The 15,704-nt window shown below is 42.6% G+C and overlaps 2 protein-coding genes and 2 non-coding genes across 4 annotated transcripts in view; 2 read left to right on the top strand and 2 right to left on the bottom strand.

The window, feature by feature from the left end:
* The window catches only part of zgc:153896 (uncharacterized protein LOC569930 homolog), a 5,794-nt gene extending 4,804 nt beyond the window's left edge, over window positions 1-990 (bottom strand). The window contains exon 1 of the mRNA XM_046045497.1: window positions 976-990. Coding sequence (XP_045901453.1) covers window positions 976-990 — 15 coding nt within the window. The remainder of the gene's footprint in view (window positions 1-975) is intronic.
* Window positions 991-8,760: 7,770 nt separating this feature from the next.
* On the top strand, window positions 8,761-13,404 carry LOC123968629 (transmembrane protein 116-like). The gene is made up of 4 exons (XM_046045496.1): window positions 8,761-8,927; window positions 10,229-10,275; window positions 12,539-12,602; window positions 13,129-13,404. Exons 1-4 carry the CDS (start codon window positions 8,847-8,849, stop codon window positions 13,402-13,404), a joined length of 468 nt encoding a protein of 155 aa, XP_045901452.1. The 5' UTR covers window positions 8,761-8,846.
* Window positions 13,405-15,316: 1,912 nt separating this feature from the next.
* On the bottom strand, window positions 15,317-15,388 carry trnae-uuc. Its single transcript has one exon. It is a non-coding gene; the product is annotated as a tRNA-Glu (tRNA).
* A 134-nt stretch (window positions 15,389-15,522) lies between these two features.
* Window positions 15,523-15,594, top strand: trnae-uuc. The gene has a single exon. It is a non-coding gene; the product is annotated as a tRNA-Glu (tRNA).
* The last annotated feature ends 110 nt before the right edge of the window (window positions 15,595-15,704 follow it).

The raw sequence follows: 15,704 nt of genomic DNA, 5'->3' as shown, positions 1-15,704 counted from the left end.
ATCTTTGGAGGGAGCTTAAAATTCGAGTTGCCAGGCGACAACCTCGGAACCTGAATGATTTGGAGGCTGTCTGCAGGGAGGAGTGGGCCAACATCCCTGCCGAAATGTGCACAAACCTTGTCACCAACTATAAAAACCGTTTGACATCTGTGCTGGCCAATAATGGCTTTTCTACAAAATATTAACATGCTGTTTGTCCAGGGGGTCAAATACTTGTTTTTCCTCATCAGATGGTTATCAATTTTTATAAATTCATATGATGTGATTTTCTGGAATTTTCTTTGGGATTCTGTCTTTCACTGTTAGAATGTACATATGATTAAAATTGTAGATTGTTGCATTCTTTGTAAGTGGGCAAACCTGCAAAATCAGCAAGGGGTCAAATACTTTTTTCCCCCACTGTATATTCAAAGATTAAAAAAGAGCAGCTAAACACCAGCCCTCTGGGTGGTTTACAAAAGTTCTATCTACGACCAAATCCACTGTTTCAATGGTTTTCTCCTGGTAATCACCTATTTTCAAGTTGACGTCGACAACTGATGGGGGCGGGGCCTGCGTTAGTGTTATTGTGATTAGTTAGTAATATTGTAATTTAGGGCTGCAGCTAACGATGATTTTACTACTTTTGCTTGCAAAGAATTAGCGTCCACGCTTTTTAGTAATCGAATGAATCGTTTGAGCCCTAAAGTGATTTGGTGGATCGCTCTGCGTGCAGAGTCTGCTTGTCACTCACTAGCAACAAGCTCTGTGAATCCAAGAACCCTTCAGTCGGAGTAAATGATGCTGCTGACAGACTTCTCTTGTAGATTATTCATGGGAAATGCGTGCAGGTTTTCCTTTTGTATCGAGCAGCACTTAAGGGGGTTGAGTTTGTTTGACTTGCTGGACTTCGGATTGTTCTGCGATGTGACTATCGCGCAAGGGCGCATTGCGATGGCGATGCTCAAACGACGTATTGTGCAGCTGTTAATATACCTGGGCGGCCTGCATAAGTGAAGTCTATTTGTGGGAAACACTGTAGGATGAAACTCCTCATTGTTGTTATTGATTTTGAGCAGCCAGCTCTTGTTTTTTTATTTGCTCCATGTCCTTTGTGTCGTATTATAGGCAGAAATGTTCATTTCGGGCCGATTGCCACCGACATGCCAACATTACCCTGCATCCCTAACTAGCTCAACTAGTTTCAGCTTTTTCTATAGTGAACATTTAAGAGCTCTGATTAAAGGTGCAACAGATCACAAAACTCGAGGTTCAGATCGTTCCGTGGTTTTGGGTACAAGATCGGATCATTTCAAAAATATAAACTTATCCGTTACACCACTAGCTCTGATGCTAACTCATCAGGGAGGTTATTAACACTGAAGAACATGAAGGAATATTGTATTAACACATGTTTTAAAGATCCAACCAGAAAACTGTCTGCGTTCTGATATCATATTGTTGTAATAACAAACACACACTGACCGGTCACCATGATGATTATATCAGTTAAATGAGCAGCTGGTCTGATCTAATCAGCTCTGTCAGTGCCTCAGATCTTCGTCAGGTTATTAAACTGAACAAATGCAGGTCAAGGTGATCCACACATGCCCACTTCCTGTGTAGACAGGAAGTTAAAAGACACAACTTGCGTGAGGTCAGTCAGACGGAGGGAGTCTTTGGGTCACTTCTCCTTCATGTAGTGCAGGAAAGTGAAAATATAAAAGAACAATTTTGACGTTTTGAGTGGAAACTGATGATGTGATGTCACCTGTTTCAGGAGTTCTGGCTCAACATGAAGACTGAGGAGGAGGAGGAGGAGGAGGAAGAGATGACGACGACGACGACGATGGAGGAGGAAGAGGAAGTAGGGATGACGACGGAGGAGGAAAAAGGGGAGGGAGGGATGGCGATGGAGGAGGAGGAAGGTCTGAACAAGCAGGTATTATATTCAGCGTTTTCCACGACATCATGTGACGTGATCGAAAGCTCCAGAACAGCTGCTAAATTTACGTTTACTCTATTAGCTGACGCGTTTGTCAAAAGCGACTTACAGTTGCTTTACATGTCAGCAACTACCGGTTAAAAGTGCTGACGCTGTAGACCCAGATGGACCTTGAGGTGAGATTGATTTGTTTAATGATGTCTCCAGGACTCAGAAGACCTTTCTACCTCCACCGAGTCCAGAACGCCACAGGACCGCTTGCTGTCGGAGGAGGACAACGGCGAAGAAAAGGAGGAGGGAGACGTCAGCGGGTTGATCAACTCTGATGGCGAGGAAGAGGACTGGAGGCCGGCGCTTATCGGTATGTCATCACTTCTCTGTGTATAAACACAAGAACATTATATTGATTGGTGCAGTGAGCTCAACATTTTATTAACATATTTTCAAATGATTCTTGTGTTTTGTTCTCTTTTATTCTGTGACTTTCATTCTCATACCTGATAATATTATATAATCTAGTATCAGTTTTATTGGGACTGTGCATCTTATCCGGAGTCTGTCCATACAAAAGGATTGCTTAAAGGGATACTTTGCACTTGTTGTTAAATTAAGCAAATATTTCCTCGTGCGTCGCCAGCTCTGTGTTTGTTGTGTGCTCAGAAAAAAAAAAAATCCGGTTTCCCTCCACAGCCCTGGGTCTGTAAATTAAGCACAAACAGTTCTGAGCGAGCAGCAGGTGTCGGTGGCGCTCGAAGCAGTGGGAGGGAGAATGTAAACAACCAGCTGTACATTCGAAAATGCTGGACTCATTACGGGACTTTAGCTGTGAAGATGACTGAGAAACAGCCACAGAGGGGGAAGATCTGAGGGATTGTGAAACGAGTTATATGACCAGGCGAGGGGAAGACCTGTGTTAACATCTGTGAGGAGTTTCAGTGCTGAATAAATCTACGAGATTAGAAAGGAATGAAAACCGATGCTGAGGTCGCTCTGTTTCTGCTGGACAGGTGAGTAATGTTAGCTTAGCTGTTCCACGTAAACGACCGCTTCAGTGTTACACTCTTATCTGTCTGCTGTCATGTTTGTGATGATCCCAGCTGGTTAGCTTTTAGCTCAGTGTGTGTGCGGTAGAGGAGGAATAGACTGAGCGAGTGTGTGAACGGGTGAATAGAGAGAAACGGGTCAGCACCTTGTTCAGCAGTAAACGTTAGGGGTGTAACGCGTTTCGGTTCAGGACTTTCAGAACGGTGAGCATGTGCACCGAATGCAGTCTTTAACGGCATTAAGCTTGTTTTATGTGTGGAACATGTGTAAATTCCAAGTTTCCTCACGGACATATTAAGTGGCGGACCAAATCTCCAACTTCTTTTATATCTGAGCAGGCCTTCAAGCTGGGACTGATGATGCTCATAGACGGAATAAAAGAAGAAGAATGCTGCACTGTAATCCATATTATACTATATTTTTTATTATATTAGCTATATGTGGTGTTGTTACCATGGCAATACCATGAGTTTGGGGGGAGGAGCTTCAGAAGGAGCAGTGAGGGGAAAGGAAATGTTTGTTTGGTTGGACTCAAATATCAACAAACTCTCTACAGAATTGCACAGTATCCCTTTAAGGATATTTCAAACACAGAGCGCTGAAGTTAAACGCTGTGTTCATTTCAAGCCTGCAGACTGTTTCTCTTCAGAGATTAAAGAAACTAAATACTGAGAATCCCCTTCATGTCTCTGACAGAACAAGACGGGCGCTCAGAGAGCCAGGCAGACGGTGGCGGGAAGAAGAAGCACTGCTGTCCCGTCTGCGGTCGAGACTGCTTCAAGGCGTCGGCGCTGCAGAAACACCTGAGGATCCACTCGGGCGAGCGTCCCTTTCAGTGCCCCACCTGCAGGAAGAGCTTCACCCAGCACGTCCACATGACGGAGCACCAGAGGACCCACACCGGGGAGAAGCCCTACACCTGCACCGACTGCGGCAAGAGCTTCACCTTCTCCAGCGCCCTGCGCCGACACCAGCGGCTGCACACCGACGCCCGGCCGTACCAGTGCTCCGTCTGCCAGAGGACCTTCAAACAGCAGAGCTCGCTCAAGAGCCACCAGCTGACGCACTCGGGAGTCCGCTACCAGTGTCCGCTCTGCAGCAAGAGCTTCAGCCGCGCCCTCGAGCTCAGCTACCACGTGGACGTGCACTCGGGCGCCCGGCCGTACTTCTGCAACATCTGCAAGAAGAACCTGAGCGGAGCGCGGATCTTCCGCAACCACATGAGGAAACACAAGTCGCCAAAATCACCGCTGTCTCTGATGCAGCCAGCCGCGCCGGGAGACACGGAGACGAGCGAGTCACGAGACGACGGGGAGACTCAGCAGTCTGTATAAAGGAAAGCTCGTCACTCAGCAGAGGTTTCCAGGTAGACTAGATGAGCTGTAGGCTGATGGACCGGCGGACACTCAGAGTTTCATTTACAATGTTTTTAACTGTAGCATCAGTGCAAAACTTCACTTTATGTGGTGCTGAAGAACAGTTCAGTCCAAACACAGGGACTGAAAGAATGATCACCCTGCTAGCTAGCTAAACACAAATAAGCAGGGGTGTTTTATTAGAACGGGACCCTGGACTGAATGACGGTAGATGTTCAGTCCAGCAAGAATTGTTTGCATATAGCCAAACAAGTTTCTGTTAAAGGGAATAAATGTGAGCCAGGTGTCAGACACGGGGATGAAGGTCTCTGGGACTCGGGACACAGATCGTAGCACGGGTAGACGGAGCGTGAACGCAACGCATTGCCAACACCGACATCTGACGCGTCCGCCTGCTCCAGAACATTGATCCCTTCTTACGCCACACAAGGTCAGTGTGCTGGATGTTGGACTCCAGGGCATCACCTGAAGTCCCGATGAAATCTGGAGGTCTCATGTTCTGTAAACTCCTGAAAACCCTGTCTGTTAACCTCGAGCTGCACCGTCGCCACCCTGACAGGGAGAGGGGCGGGGCCTGTATATGTGCCGTACCTCACCTGTTAACCTAATGAAGCCTACTACTTAACTTTCAGGTTATGTGGCCCACTGAATATGCTCCGTTGTGTTTCTCCTGCTGGCCCGTAAACTTCACGTTGTGGTGGCGTTGATTTGTTTTAATCGCTTTGAGGGAAACTTTTCAAATATAAAACCCCCCCAGATCAAAACTCAAAAGAGAAGAGTCGTATTTGACCTTGTTTGCAGTTGTGTGGCGTAAACATTTCCACTTTTTAGCCTGCAGGGGCTCAGTGCCTTGCTCAAGGACACTTCATAAGTTGATCAGTTAACCCAGAGGAGGTTTGAGGCCTTTGTGCTGCTGCTGAGTGTCCGTATCACTACAGTCCTGTAGATGTAACCAAAGTATCGTTTATTTATAGTAGAAATCACTGATGCTTTCATCATGTTCAATAAAGACGCTGAGACAAAAAACCTCCTGTCATCAAGTCTTTCACACCTCGGAAAATGAAGTTTAAATCCAGTTAACAGAAGAATAAAGTTTGTACTTGGTGCTCTTCAGCTCGCTCTTCTTTTTCTTTTGCACACTTATATTTCAGCTGGATTCTTGTCGGCGGCACAGACAAGAACTCGCAGCAGAGTTTCAGCCATTCACCACCCGCCATGAGCTTTTTACACTCCTGCGACGTTCAGATAATTATTCTGTAACTGGGGTAACTTGTTGAAACCAGGACATTAAGACAAACTGCTCTGTGGTGATGATGAAACTGATTTTTATGAAAAACCCGCAGGTTAATCATGAAGTGGATGATGGTCGCCGAGTTTAAAATGACTCTGGAAGAAACAGGAGGATTTATTACGACACGGATCTTATTCCACACAATGTGAGTAAATAAAAATGTTTCCCAGGTCGAACTCTTTAAGACTTCAGCCTTAAATAACTAAAATATTTGTAGCCAATAAATGTTGATTAGACTAATTAATATTGTAATGAATCGTTAGCTTTCAATCAGGTCAAGTTTCTTAATTGTCCTTGTAAGAAACAGTGAAGCAAATACAAATAAAGTGGGAATAGAATAAAATGGACATTATTCAGAAATACTTTATTGATCCCCGAGGGGAAATTCTGTGTCACAGTTGCACAAAAGTCAAAAGGAATATAAATAAAGATAGTGGTATATAAAGAAATATAAATATCAGAGTAAAAATATAAGATAAAGAAAATATAAATATGTACATTTACATAATTAAAGGAATTACTGCACAAAACAGATAATGTCCAGTTTAAAACGAAGTGTCTCCTCTCTGAGAGTCCAGCTCCAACCCCACAACGTCACTGGCCTTGGATGAGTCTGTTGGCGTCCGCTACCCTCCTGCTGCCCCAGCATGCAACAGCAAACAGGACGGCACTGGCCACCACAGACTCATAAAACATCCTCAGCATCGTCCTGCAGATGTTGACGGACCTCAGCCTCCTCAGAAAATAGATGCACCTCTGGCTTCCTGTGGAGGACCTCAGTGTTCTTGGCCCAGTCCAGCTTATTGTCCATGTGCACTCCCAGGTATTTGTAATCCTCCACACTGGATGGAAACAGGGCTCACTGGAGAAAGAAGAAAGTTAGAAATAAGACAACGAAGCAACAGCAAAAGGGTGCATGTGCATTAAAAAGATGATCAACTCTTATAAACCTGTTTATTTCATTTGTAGTGACGGTTAATGTTTTTAATCCCATCAGAGGCAGAATTATAAGTGAGAACCTGAAAATGTGTAGAACACGACATCTGGAATATTTAAAATTCAAAGCTGTAAATATTTCAGTGGATTTTAATAACATGTGGAACCGCATGTCCCAGTTCTCTTCAGCAGGGTTTCATTTCTCTGATGGGTTTAATGTTCGGATCAGGCGATTTCTGATGTATGTGTCTCGTTCTCCCTCCCAGCAGCAGGTGGCGTCAACATGGTTAAAAGTAACACCATTAACCTGCTTTTTATTTACAGGAACAGAGATTACAACCTCTTCAAATGTAGGAGATCTAAATAAAGACCAAGTCACGTAAAGAAGAAGGTCTGCACACATCGGGGGTAAAAAGTACTGCTTTGAAGTACTTGTACATTTCAGAGAGAAATATTGTAGTTTTGAGTCCATCATCACAGATTAAACAACAAGCTGCAGATCCATCATGAAGGCGTCGTCTGATTAGTTGGACTTAAATTAAACTGGTTCAAACCAGCAGGAGAACGGGGAGACGTCCACAAACACTGGATCCTACAATTCCCATAATGCAACTGGACAGCGTCTTTCATTAAAGTTCCCTGAACACCTTGAAGCGCTGCATTTTCCAGCCTTTTATGACTCTGTTGTGTTTACAAACTTGTCGCAGCTGATTGGCTAACACCTGTGACACGCCCACCAAACGGGAGAAAACGTACCTCGGAGCCCGTCGCGGGACGTTGCAAGGAAACATGTCGTCCAATTGAACTCGCCCCGGATAACCAAGATGACATCACTGTGACATCATCAGGGTTACTTTCTCCTCCAGAGACGAAGGCTCGTATTGGAAACCACCTCACCACACATGCAGTATGTGCGGATCGGGCCTGAAAGGCAGTGTGCAAACCAAAGCTAAATGTGCAGTAGAGGTTCCCGGATGTTACAGATCAGCTGCAGCCTGGTTCTCCTCACAAGACATCAAATTAGAATAAAATGTCAGTTTAATTCCTCCTATATTTTACTTCTGCTTCCCAAAACCTGAAACTCACTGAGCCTGGCAGTCTCATACTGCAAACTACTATGCAGAAACTAAGTACGTTTACTCAAGTACTACTGTATTAGAGGTATTTGTGCTTTACTTGAGTATTTTCTTTTCATGCCATTTTCTACTTCTGCTCGCTTCATCTCGGAGGGAGATATTGTACTTTTTACTTTTACACCTCATTTATATGACAGCTTCAGTTACTTTACAAAATCAGATTTACACACAAAACACATGAAGGGTTTATAAAATATATAATAAACCAACAGCTTATACAAGTACAGCTGAAACAGTTAGTCGATTTAATGGGCAACTCTTTGAGAACCGTTTTTAAAGTGCCATGTCAGCAACCCCCGAAAAACAACCATACTAATGTAAATGCAGGTACTTTAGTACTTTAAATTGAAGACTTCTACTTTTAGTGGGGTAATATTTAGCAAGGGTATCTGTACTATCACTACCTACAGGATTTTCGTAAAAGTGAAAGTAAAAACAAAAGGTCACCTGTGCAGAGCCCTGTTTCAGAAAGTGGGTTTAGTGAAAACTCTGAGTAAGTTGAGCCTGAGATGAGGGAAACTCTGGGTTTTCGGTTTGAGAGAGCGAGACCTTTGGCTTTACCTGAAGCTGAAGAGACGTTTTTATTACTGGACGTGATCATGTGACCAACAGGCTGAGGGCTTCAGTTTGTGTCCAGTCCCTCACAGCTGGTGTGAAAAAACTACATGTGACTCATCAAGAAAACATGCGCAGTGCGAAAAGGTCCTGAGGGTGGCGCTGGAGGGAAAGGTCAGGAGATAAGATAAGATAAGAAAACCTTTATTTGTCCCACAGACGGGAAATTGTAGTTTGCAACAGCAAAGACAAGAGCAGAGATAGATAAGTGTACAAGTAGCATCAACACGTGTCAGACAAAGAAGTACCGTTCTTACAGTAAATAAAAACAAAGTTACTGTACATTAGAGCTCATCAGGTCTGATCTCCTGCCTCCTGGTCCAGCTCCTCAAGGGGGTGTGGTAAAGTGGGCGTGGTCAGCGTGGTACAGTGGGCGGAGTCAGTGGAAACAAATCCAGCCTTCTGTCTGGGCTGCAGGATAAAAGCTCCTCCTGCCAGGCTGCTGGATCAGTCTCAGGTCCAGGCTGCACCCTGATCTGCATTTGAAGTGTCTTTCATTTTGAAATCATCTCTGAGTTTCCAGCATGTCGACTGCACAGAGTCTGCAGGAGGTTTTCACCAACAGCACCGAGAAAAACACCACCAGAGCCCAGGACTGGACCGAGGTGAGAGTCCGGACTTCAGTTTTCTTTACTGCGACCTGAGAAAAGAATCTGTTAGAAAATGACGCAAGTATCAACAAATTGTACTTAAAGTTAGTGTTGGAAGATATTTTACTCAAGTAAAAATACACATGTAAAAGTACAAAAGTATTAGAGCAAAATATACTTACAGTACCAACAGCAGGAGAATTATATCACTGGATTATAATTATTGATGCACTTTAATGTTGCAGCAGGTGAAGGTGGAGCTGATTTTAATGAATTTACATATTGTTGGTTAACCTGAGGGTCGGGGCCTCTCAAGGGATCACAAGATAAATTTATCAACATAATAAATAATAACATTAATAATAAAGATAAAGCAATAAAAAGGGTTGAGAGATGGTTTTTAACTTTAAATACATTTCTGCAGCTCAAATCACGTTTGTTTTTCTGACATTTCTCAGATCTTTGCTTCGATTTAAAGGATCAGAGAACTGGAAACATGTTTTTAATCAAATGTTTGGTTTGTTAAATTGGTAAAATAACTGTTAAATAAATGTAACAGAAGAAATCCTGCAGCACTTTGTCTGCCACCTCAGAGGAACAGAGAATGCAAATGAAGGAAGCGATAAACATTGTTTGGTGAGTTTCATCAGTTGTACTGACTGAGTTTCAGCTCCCAGGTTAGAAATGGTTGATGGGGTGAATCTCCTGAGTGATGATCAGCTGCAGGGCGAAGCTGTGGAAACACAAACGGCTGGTTTCAGTCGCGTCTTCAAACTTTCTTCTTCTTTCAGACTCTCTGGGCTTTTTGCGTCTCGCCTTCTTCTCTATTTTAACACTTTCACTCTCCAACATCTGTGGCTGACATGAACCTTAACTTCAAAATAACAAGTCATTGTCTGTTTTTTGTTTTATTGTCAACAAATTCCCGCTGCCCCAAACATTCACCAGAGAGCGCCACACGTGGATCCGTCCGCCGCCACTATTTTTGGCGGCGGACGCAGACAGGAAGTCAGACCGTGCTGAGAGACAGATTCGCACGTTGATGGTTTCAGTCTGAGATCTGTTGAAAAGAAAGACAGAATTCTGATGATTTGTAAAATGCTGCTTATGTACCTTTACTTCCATTTATTTGTTTTGCACACGAGCCTCTGCAGTTAAATACTTCGGTATTATCAGGTTTGTATTTTCTTTGTTCACTCTTACCATCTGTCTTTAGTTCCTTTTTAATTTTGAAACTTCCTCGGTGCCTCGTTTGTGAATTAGAAAGTGTCTTTAATGTGACAGCATTGATGTTAAAACTGATCTGCTGTCTGCAGGTGTACGAAGCCGTCAGGTGGATCCAGCTCGTCATGGCTGTTCTCAGGTCAGTGACTTCAACGCCGCCTGGTTTGTTCACCTCATGGTGAAACTGTTCACTTTAAACAAACGGCCGTGAAGTCAGATTGGTGACTGACGCATAACTCTGCAGCACTGTACAATTTTTCCCAAACTAAACTTATGTTTGATATCAATAAATGTTATTTAATTGGAAATTGAAAAAGAAAAGTAGTGTACAGGATATGTGGACTTTCAGATTCACGCATCTGTTGCAAAATTCAGAGGAGTAGGTTCACAGTTTTTCTTGATTCCTTAAACACATTTGTTTTCTCTGCAATCACATTTAACTGAATCTCATGGACCGAAACGCCTCGCAAAACATTAAAAACATGCAACAAAGCAAATATTTCCACCAAACAACACAACTTGTGGTCAAATGAATACATTATTTCAATCAAATATTACACAGTGGAAAACAAAACACCAGCTTTGTTGATACTTTAAACAGTTGTGTGTACCAAACAAGGCAGGCAAGCAAATCACAGCATGAACTCTATTATTTTCTTCAAAGATTGCACTGTCCTGTTGCAACACAGCGGCGGCATCTTTGATAAACAGATGAGGAGCGACTGCTGGTCAAAGGACTTTCACACAGGTGAAATTAGAGATTTATGATTATGCAAGTAATTCCTATCAGCTGGGATTAGATGTTCAACACAGTTAATCCAGTGGAGTTCTGAGAGATCTGTGCAAACTGTTTTGAAACAAATGAAAGAGAGAAGACTTCTGCTGTGCTCAGAAGGCGATGATGGCGATCAAGTGGATCTCAGTTTCATTAAGTGCGTCTTAGCAATCGAGAAAAAACTGTAGTTTTAACAGAGATATTGGGGTGACATTTAATTTTAATCTGTAAATATGTTACAGGATGCAGTGAGGTGCCTGCAGAGCTGAATGATAATTTTTATGCAAGAGATTTTTACTCTAACATTGAGAATCCCCTCCACTACACTGGGGAAAGAAAAATGGGAAAGACAAAAGCTACTTTAAAGATCAAATGAACTTTAACACCTGTAACAATCACAACAGAATCTAAAAAGGTCCCCCGAGAAGAAATAGTAATTAAAACAAATCAATATGATTAAATAACACAATAATAAATAAATGAATAATAATCATTTTAGCCGAAGACATTTTTGAAACTCTTACCCCGTGTCCACAAATCAAATACTTAATAATTTACCTGCTTTCCAAATTAATATTTACACATCTACTTTGTCATACCCAAAAGCAATTCAAAATGTCCATCAATTATTTATTAAAAGAAAGGGAAAAAAGGAGGAAACCAATGAGGAAAGACTGAATTCCAGCAACTCAACAAAATGAAATAACAATAACGACACTGAATCATTAGTGTCACGTGTTGTCGGATGTGACATGTTTGTTTTACATGTCGATAAATCAGTCGTCAGGATTGTGGGGTCTTTGTTTGGTTGTTTAAGCGTAGATGAGGTTTATTATTTATATATACGCAGTCGTTAATCTAGTTTTTAATATAACGTATTTGACGTACTTTCATTTCTGGGTCATCTGCACTGTAACTGGCTAACAGGAGGGAGGTCAAAGGTCAAAGCACTCACACACACAACAGAAGAAGAAAAAGTTCCACTCAGCGTGAAATGATCTGATTAGAACTCGTTTGTTCACCTCGTTTCTTCGCATTGTAACGTTTCCCACAGAGAAACGGCAACTTAAAGTTTATTAAATAAAAGGTTTTACAGATAAACATTTTACTCATGAGATGTTCACACACTATGTGGACAAAAGTACTGGGACACCCCAGTCATAATACTTTTAATAGGGGCTGTTTTATCATGCTGTGGTCTTTGTTAAGTCTTATTAGTTTGTGTTTGGCCTTTTCCTGTTTAAATACGACAACACCCCCCCGTGCACAAAGCAGCTCCATGAAGAAATGGTTTACCCAGTTTGGTGTGGAAGAGCTTGAACGTCCCGCACAGAAACCCCAACTCACCGCTACTCAACACCTTTGGGATAAACTAGTACAGAGACTACGAGCCAGACTCTCGTCCAACATCAGTATCTTACTGGCCAAAAATGACCACAGACAAACTGTAAAGTCTTGTAGAAAGCCTTCCAAGAAGAGCTCCAAAAGGGGGAACCAACTCCATATTAATGCTTATGGATTCAGAATGGGACGTCGTAAATGTAATGTGCAGGTGTCCCAGTACTTTTGTCCGTACAGTGTGCACATGAGGTCTCTTCTAACACCCGTCTGTGTTTCATGTTTGCAGTATTCTGGGTTCAGGCTCCATCATCGTCTGTGTGATGTTACAGAGACTCAGCCGGACGCCGGAGGTCAGTCACTTCTCTTTCTTTTGACATGTTTCTGCTTGCTGCAGTCATACATGAGAACGCGTTGAGTTTGTGAAAGGGTAGAAAAGATTTGTCGTTGGGGTACAGATTCAAAGCAGAAAAACAACATTTACGGCACCTAAATTCATACTCGTTACCTGTTTAACTCTGAGAGCCGAGTCTTACACAGTTTTCTGAGTTGAATATTTACTCAGATGTTCTGAAAAGTTAGTTTCTCTTTCAGATTCTTTGTGGAACTTCACTGCTTTCCTGCTTACTCATACACTTGATTTTTATTTCTTCTAAAAGGGTAATGTGCAACCACAGGTTTGATTTCACAATCTCTAAATATTTTTGACCCTTACGGAGTCACTGAAAGGTCAAGGTTGGACTTTCCATCGAAAAATTCCCTCCATGTCCTTGCGGGGGCTTTGTGACATAATGTAAAATGTGATGGGGGGGGTGAGTTAACTGGATAAAAGCATTATTGTCCTGATGAGCTCCCGGTGTGGATGTTTTGTGTGTGCAGCTGCAGCCTCTGTTCCTGCTCAGTGTGTCGGACCTGCTGCTCGCTCTCTGCTGGCTGGTCGGAGCTGCTCTGTTCTCTCGACACTGCAGCCACCTGAACACGCACTGCTACCACCTGCACACTGTGGAACAGGTAACTCAGCCTGATTATCTTCTTCCTCTGAGCCACAGAGCTCCTTCTTTGCCAAAAAAACACTGGCTGACATGTTCCTTCATCACCATGAACAGACACCCTGCTGCCCCAAATACAGAAGCACTATTTCCTCATGATGTCTGATTGTCTTTAATTACTGAGCTTACTGGACATGAAACTATATATCTGTGAGGTGTTTTTTAAAGAATTACCTCGTTGCAATAATGCACCAAATACGTTAAAACTCAAAAAGAAGAAGAACAATTAATATCTGCAGTAGGAACCGACGGGCCACAGACAGCGAATGGATGCAGTAGGACATCCTGGTATTTTTGGCCTACTGCATTTGAAACACTATGTGGTGGAACATACCAAATCTCTTTCTGGCATACTGAATAATAGAGGAGTGTGGGTACCGGACCGCAGCCGGGGTCTGCACATGAGATTTGTTGAGTAAAGCAAAGATTAACACCAGACTGAAGGATATTTTCTACCAGAGTTAGAACCATACAGGTCATTTCACACCAGTGTTGGGACCCAATTACAGTAATGTATTGCTTTCCGCTGTAGCGCAGAAATATAACGCATTACTAAAAAAAACAAAAAACGGTAATATTAGACCCGTTAGAATCTCAGGTGTGTTGTTTTATTAATAATTCATCAACACAGAGAAACATTTCAGCGGAAGAAAAACAAATCCAGGAGTAAAAGACTGACCTAATTTCCTGTTGTGGGAATCTGATGGTCAAGATTGTTGGCAGAGTGCAAACTACAGGGGAGACGAGACGGTAGCTCCCCTGATGGATCATGGGTAAATAGATTTCTACAGGCTGTGTGTTTGCACTTTAATGAGTTACTTTCCTGATCAGAGAGGCTGCTGTCAGTTCATCCTGACTGATCCTGTCAGATATTCAAATAATCAATGATGTTACGCTGCTGTACCTCGTGCGTAAATGCGCACAGCGTCTTTCTAAGTGGGGAGACGATTCATCCTAATCCACCCCCCCCCCCCCCCCAAAAAAAAATAATATAAAGCATTATAATTCAGAGACAGTAATATTGTAATATAACTAATGACTCTTAAATGACTAACTAGTAATCGATAATGTATTACATTTTGGAAGTAACTTGCTTAACACTGTTTCACATGAGGACTTCTGTGTTTGCATTTTGTCTGATTCTTTTGTATGAAGTGTTATTTCCTCTTAAAAATGTAATATTTAATCAAGATATTCACGTGAAAGCCAGCGATCGGGTTCGTAAACAGACAGCAGGTCAGCTGTGGTCAGAGAGACACTGACCCTCTGATCTGTTTTTTGGGGGCTTTTTCACTATTGTTTGAAGATATTATGGGATTTCCTTCTGTCACTCAAACAAACTAAATCATGTTTCCTTAATAATGAATCAAAATAAGGAACCTTCACATGAAGCTGACCCGTATACATGTGGAAAATCTCAACTTCCTTCTGAGAAGGACAAAAGTCTCAGTGTGTTTTACCATCCGCACCAAACTGAACCCAAGTCAAACAACCGGTATTCACCGAAATGATCAGGTAATCCTGGTGTTAAAAAAACACTTCCACTCACTCTACAGGAACACAGTGCTAAGGAGCTGATTGGTTCACCAACACAGCAGTTTAACTGACTCAAAAACACACGACAGCTCATTTCACTCCGCGTCACCGTTTCACAAACATGAAACATTCGGTTTCTGACCGACTCAGGAGCTGCAGCCCTTCATCGTCAACATTTAAATTTGGTCCCTCCCGCCAGCACAGGGATTGGAGGATGGGTGTGTCAGTCAACCTTGTGATTTCCTACAAACAGCTTCCATTGGATAAAAGCAGTGAAATTATTTTTCCATTCTGCTGCTGAAAACCCAAATAAACTGCAGTTTTTTATCACTTAATGATGAGGAGATTTTTTTTTGTCTTTTGTGTTGTAATTGATCCCAGGAAGTTCAGGTGGATCCTTATACCCAGAGCTGAAACTGTCCACTTGCTAATAACATGAAAAAAAACATCGTCCTGTGAGCATGACTTAATAAGGAGTCTTGTTCCCATACCGGGAGTTGAACCCGGGCCGCCTGGGTGAAAACCAGGAATCCTGACCGCTAGACCATATGGGACATGTGACTATGATGTGATCGAGAACTCTGAGACCATAATGAACTCATGTTCCCGAACTTGTGTAGTTTCTTGAAGTTACCTGACAAGAACACCCTGAAGGGAGAATCTTTGTTGTCACTTCATTGTTGTCATGTCCCATATGGTCTAGCGGTCAGGATTCCTGGTTTTCACCCAGGCGGCCCGGGTTCAACTCCCGGTATGGGAACTGATTTATCTCCTGGTAAATTAATAGTGACGTTGGTCTCTGACAGACTTTAATCAGGGTTCAGCACATCAACTGAAACTGTGCAGCTGGTTTATTTTTATGGACATCTA

This window comes from Micropterus dolomieu, linkage group LG03 (genome assembly GCF_021292245.1).
Source record: "Micropterus dolomieu isolate WLL.071019.BEF.003 ecotype Adirondacks linkage group LG03, ASM2129224v1, whole genome shotgun sequence".
In the NCBI taxonomy this organism is placed as follows: Eukaryota; Metazoa; Chordata; class Actinopteri; order Centrarchiformes; family Centrarchidae; genus Micropterus; species Micropterus dolomieu.
The sequence above is the reverse complement of the archived record's forward strand: the minus strand, read 5'-3'. Positions and strand labels throughout refer to the sequence as shown.

Bases quoted from the DNA above. Each gene is read 5' to 3' on its own strand.
- LOC123968629 (XM_046045496.1), top strand. From the start codon at position 8,847: ATGTCGACTGCACAGAGTCTGCAGGAGGTTTTCACCAACAGCACCGAG. The intron at 8,928-10,228 runs GTGAGAGTCCGG...TGCTGTCTGCAG, and splicing joins GAGCCCAGGACTGGACCGAG to GTGTACGAAGCCGTCAGGTG. The intron at 12,603-13,128 runs GTCAGTCACTTC...TTGTGTGTGCAG, and splicing joins GACTCAGCCGGACGCCGGAG to CTGCAGCCTCTGTTCCTGCT.